This window comes from Mus caroli, chromosome 7 (genome assembly GCF_900094665.2).
Source record: "Mus caroli chromosome 7, CAROLI_EIJ_v1.1, whole genome shotgun sequence".
Lineage (NCBI taxonomy): Eukaryota > Metazoa > Chordata > Mammalia > Rodentia > Muridae > Mus > Mus caroli.
In genome coordinates this window covers 129010468-129021082 of record NC_034576.1, presented here as the reverse complement: position 1 = coordinate 129021082, position 10615 = coordinate 129010468, and the positions used below count along the sequence as shown (strand labels likewise).

Genomic DNA, 10615 nt, shown 5'->3' with positions numbered 1-10615 from the left:
CCATAAATGATCACAGCCAGGACCCTAGAGTCAGTCAGGACTGTGGGAGCAAGGACAGCAGAGGACACTTTGGCTTGAATGCTCAGAAGATCCATTTGGTGGGAGTGATGGCTACTTCCAGAAAAGCCCTTAGGGCCTCCTCACCCAACCTCCCACCTCCACTGCGACAGACCAGGCAGGGGGTTGCCATCAGAAATGAGATCAGCTTTGTGTGGGTCACATACCAATACCTCAGGCCTTCCACGTGTATTCCGCACACGCCTCCCCGAACAGGAGGAGGAAGAGTTGCCAACAGTATCTTTAGGTCATGGCAGGACCTGGTTACATGAGGAACAGAGGGCACTCCATGTTCTAGAAGTTTACTGACATGAAACAGCAAAGGGGATGGCCTTTGGAGCCAAACTGGCTTCCACTCATTATTTGCCTCCAGACAAGCACAGCAATAGACAGTCATCTCACAGAGGAACACGCCCAGGAGACAAGATAATGCTCTTTGGGTGTGGTGGGGCACACCTTTAATCCCAGCACTTGGGAGGCAGAGGGATTTGAGTTCAAGGCTTCAAGGCCAGCCTGCCTGGTCTACAAAGTGAGTTCCAGGATAGCCAGGGCTATACAGAGAAACCCTGTCCCGAACCCCCCCACCCCCCTAAAAAAAAAGCACTTTTATAGCCATAAGAAAATAGAGGTCTAAAGCCCTACTGAGCTCCTCAGGCTGCCCAGCTGGCTGGGGGTACCTCAGCTTTCACCAGCTCCTACACCCCAGCACTTAGTGTTCCAGACACATGGATCAAGATCTATTTCAATCTCTTGTAATTGCCTGGGTGCTCTCTGGACCCCTGCCTCTGTGGGCTGTTTGTTCTGCCAAGAGCAGTAACTTCCCTCCCTGTCCTCACCAGCTATCTCCTTAAAATATCAGCACCTCATCCTACTGGGTGCAGTGGCACACACCCAGCATTCAAAGATCTGAGTGAGGCAGGAAGGTCTTGAGTTTGAGGCCAGCCTGGGCGATATACAGTAAGATCCTGTCTCCCCAAAGCCCAACATTGCACCTGAATGCCAGCTTTCCCAAACAAGTTGTGTGAAACAGCCAAGTCATTATGAGGATAGAACAAATCATGTCTGCCAACAACGCCACCAACGGGGTCTAGCGCTGCAGCCCAATGCACTTCAAAATGAAGGAGTTTGCTGGCACCTACTGTAGTCTTAGCACAGGGAGCCGGAAGCAGGAAGATCAGGAGTTCATGCCCATCCTCTGCTCCCTAGAGCGGCTGAGACCAGCCTGGGTCTCAAAAAGCCAGAATAAAGAAAGCCGGTGCAAGCTGGTGGTGGCACACGCCTTTAATTCCAGCACTCGGGAGACAGAGGCAGGCGGATTTCTGAGTTCGAGATCAGCCTGGTCTACAGAGTGAGTTCCAGGACAGACAGGGCTATTCAGAGAAACCCTGTCTCGAAAAACGAAAAAAAGAAAGCTGGTACAAGGTAGTGACATGTCCCCATAGTCCCATGGTCGGCTCATTTGAGCCTAGAAAGAGTAATATAGGAATGCTGTCTCAAAACCAAACCAAACCAAACAAAAAAACAAAATCATATGGTGGCATATCCCAGCACTCAGGAGGCAGAAGCACACCACTTTGGGACTCAAGGCCAGTGTGGGCGGTGAGACCATCTCAAAAATAAATAAAAATAAAAAGCCTTGGGGCTAGAGTTGGCTCAGTGGTTAAAAACACTTGTTCTTCCACAGGACCCCGTATAGTTCCCAGCACCCATATGGCGGCTCTCAACTTTCTATAAATCTAGTCCAGGGGATCCAATACTTTTACAGGGACATGCAAGCAAAACACCAATGTACTAAAATAATAAATCATTTTCAAAAAAGCAATGAAAAGTCCAAAACAAAACCTTTCAGTTGGTATACAGTGTACACTAACCCTTAAGTTGGTATGGTGGTAGACAGTGAAAAAGGCCAAAGTAGGACCAGGAGTTCCAGGAAGCAAGGTGTGTGGTGTGCGGGGTATGTGTGCATGTGTTCGTGCAAGCATGCATGTGTGCTTGGATGTGTGTGTGGCTACAGGGTATAGCAGGGTCAGGTTGACACAGACACAGACAGACACAGACACACATACACACACACACACACACACACACACACACACACACACACTACACACTCTCGGCCTAAGGACCATGCTCTGAGAAAACCATCCATCTTCCCATGAATATTTATTAAGCAGCTACCACATGCCAGGCTAGTTTTCACTCTAGGCAGAGACAAGAAAGACGTAAGTCTGCTCTCATGAAGCTCACATTCTCATGAGGGTAGAAAATATCAAGGTTACAATCAAAAGTGGCCAGCTAGAGACATAAAGCAGGTGGGCAGAGACAATGCCTGTGAGCCACAAGGCCTCTCGAGGTCACTGGAACGACAGGGAGGAGCCAGCCACCTTTGGGAAGGTGGATTCTAATCCAGCTCCTTTGGACCCTGGGCCATCATCTAAGAGTGTCTCAAAGTAAACACATCCAAAAAGACTGAAGGTGTCCCCCTTTATTATGGAGGTATCCAGAGCAGGACAGGAGATAGGAGCTTGCCTCAGGGAAGGATCTAGCTGGCCCCTTCCCTCCCCAGCCTGGTACCCCAGGTCCAATGGCATCCGTCTGATTCCTTTGCCCTCACATGTCCCCAAAGTCTCACTCCAGACCCCAGGACTGAGGCAGCAGGATGTGTGGCAACACCCAGTCTTCAGTCAGGCCTCCCGGAGCACCAGCTGGATGGGTGGGGCCTCCTGAGCACCCTTCCTGCTTGGCAGTGCCAGGTCCTTGGGGTCACAGGTTGGGTCTAATCATCAGGATTAAAGAGATAGTGACAACACCAAACAGAAGGTGACCCCTAATCCCAGCAGGTTAGAGAACACATGAGAAAGACATGACACTGGGACCTCTTAGGAGGAGAGGAGTCACGTGGTACAGTAGATACCCAGGGCAGGTGGATAGCTGGGGATGGGAGAGGATCATTTCTTCTTGGCTCGGTCTGCTGCATCCAGGGCAGCCATGTTTCTTGCAGCTGTGATGAGGTGGATGACACTAATGACGGACTTGAGCAGCGCGATGGGAGCTGTGACCCAGAGGCCCATCCGGAAAAGGCCCACAGAGCCGACTACGGGGAGGCAGGGAGAAAGATGGAAAGCAGGGGATGGAGGAGTGCAAGAGGGAGGCCCCTCTCTCCCCCCAGGCAGGGCAGGGCAGGGCAGGGCAGGGCAGGGCGGAACCCCACCCCCTTTTCTTTACCTAGTGGTCCCTCGGAGAAATTGAAGAGATACAGGAGGCAGTAGAAGAGTTCATTTCCAGCACACAGGGTGAACAGAGCAGGCTGCACACAATATAAGACTGCCTAAGGCGTAGGGCCATGTCCCTACGGTAACCCACAGGGACTTCTGCCAGACAGGAGAGTGCCTCGCAGCCAGCTGCACACTGCACTATACTGCATACTTCTTTGGTTTCTCTCTGTCTCCACCAACCCCCCTAGCCCTCTCTCTTGGGGCTTCACTGTCACTGCTGCCACGATGATGTCCCACCAATTATCCTCCATGGACCACTCCTGTTCAGACGGCTGTATAGCATCTCTCCTGGCCAGGGTTCAACCTAAGACTTCCTGTTTTCAGATCAAGTCGAGTAGGGGCAGGAAGTGCTTACCCTAGAGGTATAGTAGATCCGAAGCACAGGGTTTCCAGACAGGTCGATCATCTTGTGACTCTCACTGCCTCGCACCACAGAACTTGGGGAGAAAAGCATGGGACTTCATGAGCGTTCACTGTACGGAGGAACTGGTGTGAAGCTGAAAATTGTATCTTGTGCAAAATCATACAGTTCCCTAGGTGGGGCAGAGCCAGGACTGCCCTACACAAAGCACCCACATCTTCCCCCATTTGGAACCCTAAAGTATTCAGCCAGGTCCATGCTAGAAATTGCTCACACCACCTATAAAAATGACAAGCCCACTCAGAGACACAGGGATTACCCAGGGGCTTAAGGACAGCGGCATGCTGGGATATGCCTATAATTCCAGGAGTCAGGAGGCTGACGTAGGAAGACTGTCATGAATTTGAGGCCTACCTGAGCACATACTAAATTCTTAGCAAGCCTTGGTCTACTGTCTCAAGGAGAGAGGAAAAAGAAACCACCCACAAGCCTGAAGCCATCCCAGTCCCCGCCCCACTGTAATGCCTTCCACTCATCAGCAACCCCAGCATCAATCAAAGCAAACCTGTGCAGATGCAGCCAGTGACTGGCCACGTCTAAGCTCATGCTGAGCTGGAAGAGAAGGGTGGCTCGTGGGTAGAGCAGGGCCAGGTTGACCAAGAGACACATGGTGGCGCAACGGTCCGTCAGCATGTCGAGCATGGCCCCAAATCGGGTTCCTGAAAAATGATGATTACTAAGTGGAAAGGGACTGTTTGGCATAGTGGACCCGTGACAGGTACCCACTCTGGCCTATCACTCCAGGCTAACAATAAAAGGAGTTTGAAAGTGTCTACCATCTACTGCCAGAGAAGGAAAGATGGTGAGGCCAGAAGGGCACGAGTTATGAGGACAAGAAAGGAGAAGGCATGGGGCTATGGTAAGAGAGAGGTATTGGAATGGGAAAACTCTATCTTCAACTCCTCTAACCCAAAAGCAGGCCCCAAAGAAAGGCAAGAAGACCCAAAGTCTCAGGGGCAATTTTAGAAGTGGATCTGGGGAACTCGATTACAAAATTAAGTCAGAGCTCCAAACATCATCTGCTTTCCTCCCACCGGCACCAACCTCTCTTCCAAAATCCCTAATGTTTGTGCCTAGCACATAGCAACTACCTAGTGAACACCTGTTGAATGGGATTGTTATTTACTTACATTTTTAAAAGTTTATTTATCTTCTATGGTCTCAGTGTCTATCAGCATATATATATATATATATATATATATATATATATATATATATGTATATATACACTACATATATGCCTGGTGCCCACAGAGGCCTGAAGAGGACAGTGATTCCTTGGAACTGGTGGTTGTAAGCCAATCATGTTGGTTCTGGGAATCAAATCTAGGTTCTCTAGAAGAGCAGTAAGCATTCTTTTGGGTTTTGTTGTTGTTGTTTGTTTTGTTCGCTTTGTTTGTTTTTGAGACAGGGTTTCTCTGTATAGCCCTGGTTGTCCTGGAACTCACTCTGCTCAGAAATCCGCCTGCCTCTGCCTCCCAAGTGCTGGGATTAAAGGCGAGCACCACCACCGCCCGGCAGCAGTAAGCATTCTTAACCTCTGAGAACAAACTCAACCTTCAGCCCCAATCACTTATTTTTGCAGGATTTTACGGTGTAGTCCTGGCTCACGTGGTACTCAATAGGACTTCTGACTTGGAGCAATCTATCTACCTCATCAGTGCTGGCATTACAAGCATGAGCCATTATGCCACACCCGAATGGAATTCCATGCTCACAGCTATGCAGGGTCTAGGTCTTCCACACCCATCCCAAACAGAGATCAATCTTCAAGAGCAAGCTTATATCCTAGGCAGTTCTCAACGAGGTTCTGAGAAAGCAGGGAAAGGACAGAGGATGGTGGGACCCCAGTTAGTGCTGGTGGTGGTAAAGTTCTGTCACCTTGATTAAGGGCTCGAGCTGCGTGTCCATCAAAAGCGTCTAGGAGTCCGCTGAGTAGATAGAAGGAGGAGGCCGTGAAGGGGCAGCAGGGCATAAAGTAGAAGGAAATGATGGCGAAGACAATCCGGGCATAACCTTGGGATGGGATGGGAGAGGTACAGGGTGTGATTGGGGAGCCAGCTTAGGGTTTCTCGCCCCCCCCCCACGCTGGTTTTGGGGCCGCAGGCAGCACTCACCGATAAGGTTAGGCACGAACAGGAAGATATTTTCCTCTGGCATCTTGGCGACTCCCCTTGTCGTCTCGGCCCAGGTCTGGAGGTGCAAGGTCTTGGTCCCAGCCGTACCAGCTTGGTCTCACCTTTCAGCCCGGGGCATGAGCCGCTCCACCTGAGCCCTGGGCCCAGTTCCCCCGGGCGATCCCAGCTGTTAGAGCCCACAGGGCGCCGGGGTGCGGGACACCCCTGGGCACAGCTCACGCACACCTGGCCTTCCGATGGGCAGGAGCTGACGTCTCCAGCAGCGGGCTCCGCAGCTCCGCTGCGCCTGGCTTCTGGAGCCTACTCTTCTGTCCGGGACGTTAAGAACATCGGAAGAAGGAGAGAGCGGCTTTTAAATATAAATAAATTAATTAAATAAATAATGGCTGAGGTCCCTTTAAGGCCGGCCTGCTTCCTTTTCCTGCCGGGGCCCCTAGGCTTCGGCTCGTACCAACGCACAGAGGGAGGGGAGAGACTCGAGAGCCAGCCGCAAGGGAAGAAACTGGAAAGGGAGCAGCAGAAGAGACCTGAGAGGGAATCTGCATTTTGCATTTCACAGAGGGCGTAAACTCCTGGAGGCAAAGATAAGGCGTAGAGATTCCTCCGTCCCGAGTCTGCGCCTCCCCGAGAGATTGGGTGACTTAGTACAGCCCACATCGCTTCCCCGCCCGCGACGCTTGCGATCCTCGTCGCTCTCCCGGACCCAGGCTGGGAAGAGGTGGCTAGAGAGGCTCCGGGCGTGCCTGCCGCTTGCTTCTAGCGCCGCCCTGGTGGTGGGAGGATTAGAGCCCAGGTTCCACCTTAACGCCTTTCCATCTCCTAAATGCCTTGATATAACTCTGGGGTCACCGCCTCCAAGAAGGAATCAGCAGAGCCAGTATGGCACGCTAGGACATTGTCCTTAGTTCTAGAACCTCTAGTCTCCTAGCAACGGAACCATAGAACTTCCGTAAACATTTAGGTCTTTATAGCAATTCGGAGCAGCGCTTCCCTGGCTCTCCCTCTTCCCAACCTTCTTTCCCTGACTCCCAATCCCCTGAGGCCCATCATAGGGTCCCCTTAGAACTTTCCGTCCCCCCTCCTGCCGAACCCTAAGATTTCAACCAATTAGCCGGGTCGGGGACTGCATGTTGGCTATCTTGCCTAAGGAAGTGCCTTGGCAGAAAAGGAGGAAGAAGGGCTCTGGAGGGAATAGGGAAGGGAGTTGTTCTGAGAGCCCCTCCCTTCAACTTAGTAGGCAAAACAACCAATTTTTTCAAGGACAGAACTGAGACAGTAGGATGTTTGAGCTATAGTTATGGACTAAATAAATCTGGGCCCGGGGAGTGGCGTGAGGCGGAATCTTGAGGGGGTGTGGGCTGGTTTCTCAGTCTAACACAAACTTCGTTTCCAGGGGGATGGCATCCACATCTGCCAGGAGTGGGGACAAAAAGGACATCAGGTCATCTCAAGCTGCCGCCTCCTTAGGTGGAGGGCAGGTAAACAACAATGGAAAAGTGAAGGAGATGGGAAGAGCCAGGCAGGGAGCCCTGTCTGAGCCATGAGCCTTGAGCCTTAGCCTTGAGCCTTAACCTTAAGGCCCCACAGACTGCTTTCCGGGTCTAGGGCCTTCTAATACCAGATTCCCAAGCCAGAGCCTGCAGCCTGGAAGACACCAGACCAATGGGAATTTGCAGACTGAATTCTAACTTCCTTTTCAGAAAGTCTCATTATCCTGCTCTGAAGAATTCCTGACCCGAATCAGCACAGAACTTACAGACGAAGCACTGTTTATTGCTCGCTCCCGTTTGAGTCCTCTGCCCAATAAGGAAAAGAACACAAAAGACCAAGGGACTCAGATATCTAGACATGGTGAACGCTCTCCTTCTTCATCTAGAGACCAGTCCCTGACTCCCTTCCAACCATAGCTGCTCTCCGCAGGAATCTGCCAATGTTTTCCTGCCTCCTTGCCCATCCTAGGCACAGTGCCCCTTAACTTCCAACTCACTCATTGTCACTAGCCAGGAACCCCCTTGTCCCTACCTGCTCTAGCCACAACTTTTCTAACCATGGGGAAAGTTGTTCCTTTAACTGGGGCCTCTAATTCCAGTGTTCTTCACTAAGACCCGAGGCACTGACACCCGGTGAGTGAGGCTCTGTCCTTCTCCCAGGACAGAGGAGCCTGTGGGGAGAGAGCAAGGGTTGACAGCATCCCAGCAGGGTAGGGGGAGTTTTCAACCATGAAGTTCTATTCTATTCCCTCCTGATGCTCCACTTCCTGATTCTCAGCCTATTCTGTTGTCTTCTGTCATCTCCAGCTCTGACAAAAATCGAACCCGAACCAAGGCACACCTTCTGCCTTCTCCTCGTGAAAAGGTTTGTATGAGGTTATTCAATTCCAACATTTCCAGCTTCCCCTGTGTGCCGTTCCATGTGTTAGGAGTTAGATGTTTGGGGGGACAGAATGCACGGTAGAGACTCAGCCCTATAAGAATTCAGGGGGGTTGTGTGTGTGTGTTTGTTTGTTTGTTTGTTTGAGGTAGTGTCTCCCTATGTAGCATGGTTGCCCTGGAATTTGCCATGTAGACCAGCCTGGCCTTGACATCACAAAGATAAACCTGCCTCTGCCTCCCCAGTACTAGGATTAAAGGTGCTCACCACCATGTCCAGCAGAATTCAGTTTAGAATGAGACCAGGACAAATTAATGGTCAGTGACAACACAATATGGAATGGTGCCTACCTAAGAAGAGAAAACAATAAGACTATTTTTACCCCATTCTCATCTGGGCTAGGAAGGAAAGGCATCACAGAGCTTCCTGAAGAAGGAAACACCTAAAGAAAAAATTTTCTAGGGAAACAGCTCTAAGTATTCTAAGCGGTAGGGATTGTATGGGCCAAGGTACAGAGGTATGTTAGTTGGGGAGGTTGTGAGTACCTGGTATGCTCTAGGACCTGCCAGGCATGGTGGCATATGCCTTTAAGCTCAGCATTCTGGAGACAGAGCTGGGTGTGCAAGTTCGAGGTCAGCTTGATCTAGAGAGTGAGTTCCAGGACAGCCAAGGCTACACAGAGAAGCCCTGTCTCAACAGAAATTTAGAAAGTATACATACATAATAAGAGAGGCTGGAGAGATATGGCTCAGCAGTTTAGAGCATTTGTTGGTTTTCCTGAGGACCCAGATTCCATTCCTAGCACCCACAGGTAATGGCTCACAATGGTCAATCCATAACTCCAGTTCCAGGGGCATCTGATACCCTCTTCTGGTCTCCACAGGCCCCAGGCACACAAGTGGTACACAGACCTATATGTAGGCAAAACACCAATACACATAAATTTTAAAATATACGAAAAGTGTGATGTGGCAGCACATGCCTTTAATTTCAGCTTCAGGAGGTAGAGACAGGTTGACCTCTGTGAGTTCCAGGCCAGCCTGGTTTACAGAGGGAGTTTTAGGTCAGCTAGAGCTATCTATATACTACCCTATAGGTAGTCAAGTAAATAAATATTTAAAATAAAAAGCAAACAAACATTAGATAGGAAGGGGTGAGTGAACTGAAGGAGTAGTTGGCAGATGGGTTAATGATGAGTGGGTATGTTAGCTCAGCATGTGCTAATCACTTGCTGTATGCCGGCACTGTCCTGGAGTGCAGCTCTGAGCAAAGTAAAGCCCCAGCTCTCAAGTGAGAGATGATTGGGAGGGGAGATGGATGAGTAACGAGTGGGTGATGAGGTGGACAGAGTTGAACGCTGGGAAAGGAGGGTGTAGGTGGCTGTGTGCCTGGAAAAATGGGTTATGTGGATAGGTGGAGCATGGGGTCTATGCTCAAGGGTGGTGTGTGGCTTGGATGGCCAGGCGAAAGACGCAAGGAAATGACAGGAGCCCTAAGTGTAGAGAGTCACCAGCTCTTCTTTTCTTCCAGGGACCACTCCCCAACAGCCTGACAACTGGAGGATGAGCTTGGCCCTCCCTAATACTGCTCTCTCAGCTTCTTGCCTTCCCCCACTATGTCCCTCAGTGAAAACCTCAAAGCCCCTCTTTTGCAACTGGCTACGCCTCTCATCTTGGGAGGAATGCCTGGTCATAAGCAATGCCACCTTTGAAACCAAGAAAATCTTCTGGAACTGTTGCGGGGCCCTCCACCCTCCATGGGCAAACGCTACTGAGAAGAAAATGTTTCAATAAAGAACCAGGATCCTCTCTTCCCCGAGACGGTGGCAGTGTCCCTTCCCGAGACGGTGGCAGTGCTCTGGAGGAGCTCCTGGAGGGGGTGCCTTTCTTCTAGAGGGAGACAGTGCATGTCAGGATCTCTCTAAAATCCAGTTGTCGGACACCTGCTAGAGCCAAACCCACTGCCTGGTACCTTTTAACTAGCCCTTGCATCCAGGAGGCCACTCTTGATGGTCAGGAGAGCCTTTGCCTTGGGTTCTGAGGACCCTGGGCCTCTGCTTCTCCCTCTGAGCTTGTGGGGTGGCATGGTTAAGAGAGCGTGTTGACTTGTTACCAGACAGAGGTGATGCGGGAAGCCCTGAGGGGTTTGTATTTGTGGCCTGACAGAGGTGATGCGGGAAGCCCTGAGGGGTTTGTATTTGTGGCCTGTGGCTCCTCCTTTGTTCCTCTGAGGAAGTCCATTCACCTTTCAGCCTTACTTTCCTTAACTGAACACTGAGCAGCCCGGCAGTGGTGGCGCACACACCTTTAATCTCAGCACTAGGGAGGCAGAAGCAGGTAGATCTCTGTGAGTTC

The 10615-nt window shown here is 50.8% G+C and overlaps 2 protein-coding genes across 10 annotated transcripts; one reads left to right on the top strand and one right to left on the bottom strand.

The window, feature by feature from the left end:
* Positions 1 to 2201: 2201 nt before the first annotated feature.
* Positions 2202 to 6759, bottom strand: Cdipt (CDP-diacylglycerol--inositol 3-phosphatidyltransferase). Of its 2 annotated transcripts, XM_021168012.1 has the most exons (6): positions 5871 to 6759; positions 5635 to 5769; positions 4259 to 4412; positions 3688 to 3769; positions 3283 to 3364; positions 2202 to 3151 (listed from the first exon to the last, which is right to left on the bottom strand). In XM_021168012.1, exons 1-6 carry the CDS (start codon positions 5911 to 5913, stop codon positions 3006 to 3008), a joined length of 642 nt encoding a protein of 213 aa, XP_021023671.1. In that variant the 5' UTR covers positions 5914 to 6759; the 3' UTR covers positions 2202 to 3005. The 2 variants fall into 2 exon arrangements, with proteins under 2 accessions (XP_021023671.1, XP_021023672.1); XM_021168013.2 differs by lacking the exon at positions 2202 to 3151 and having other exon boundaries at positions 3283 to 3381; positions 5871 to 6341.
* LOC110298651 (putative protein T-ENOL) lies at positions 6617 to 10079 on the top strand. Of its 8 annotated transcripts, none has more exons than XM_021168014.2 (6): positions 6617 to 6684; positions 7285 to 7369; positions 7592 to 7742; positions 7981 to 8014; positions 8189 to 8246; positions 9792 to 10074. In XM_021168014.2, exons 2-6 carry the CDS (start codon positions 7289 to 7291, stop codon positions 9825 to 9827), a joined length of 360 nt encoding a protein of 119 aa, XP_021023673.1. In that variant the 5' UTR covers positions 6617 to 6684; positions 7285 to 7288; the 3' UTR covers positions 9828 to 10074. The 8 variants fall into 8 exon arrangements, 7 of the variants coding, with proteins under 7 accessions (XP_021023673.1, XP_029335963.1, XP_029335962.1 ...); XR_003837231.1 differs by lacking the exon at positions 6617 to 6684 and adding an exon at positions 6832 to 6852 and having other exon boundaries at positions 7981 to 8091; XM_029480103.1 differs by lacking the exon at positions 6617 to 6684 and adding an exon at positions 6834 to 6852 and having other exon boundaries at positions 9792 to 10079.
* The last annotated feature ends 536 nt before the right edge of the window (positions 10080 to 10615 follow it).

Bases quoted from the DNA above. Each gene is read 5' to 3' on its own strand.
- Cdipt (XM_021168012.1), bottom strand. From the start codon at position 5,913: ATGCCAGAGGAAAATATCTTCCTGTTCGTGCCTAACCTTATCG. The intron at 5,770-5,870 runs GTGAGTGCTGCC...TCCCATCCCAAG, and splicing joins GTTCGTGCCTAACCTTATCG to GTTATGCCCGGATTGTCTTC. The intron at 3,365-3,687 runs GTAAGCACTTCC...TATTGTGTGCAG, and splicing joins GGATCTACTATACCTCTAGG to CCTGCTCTGTTCACCCTGTG.
- LOC110298651 (XM_029480098.1), top strand. From the start codon at position 7,019: ATGTTGGCTATCTTGCCTAAGGAAGTGCCTTGGCAGAAAAGGAGGAAG. The intron at 7,129-7,284 runs GCAAAACAACCA...CTTCGTTTCCAG, and splicing joins CCCTCCCTTCAACTTAGTAG to GGGGATGGCATCCACATCTG. The intron at 7,370-7,591 runs GTAAACAACAAT...CTTCCTTTTCAG, and splicing joins CCTCCTTAGGTGGAGGGCAG to AAAGTCTCATTATCCTGCTC.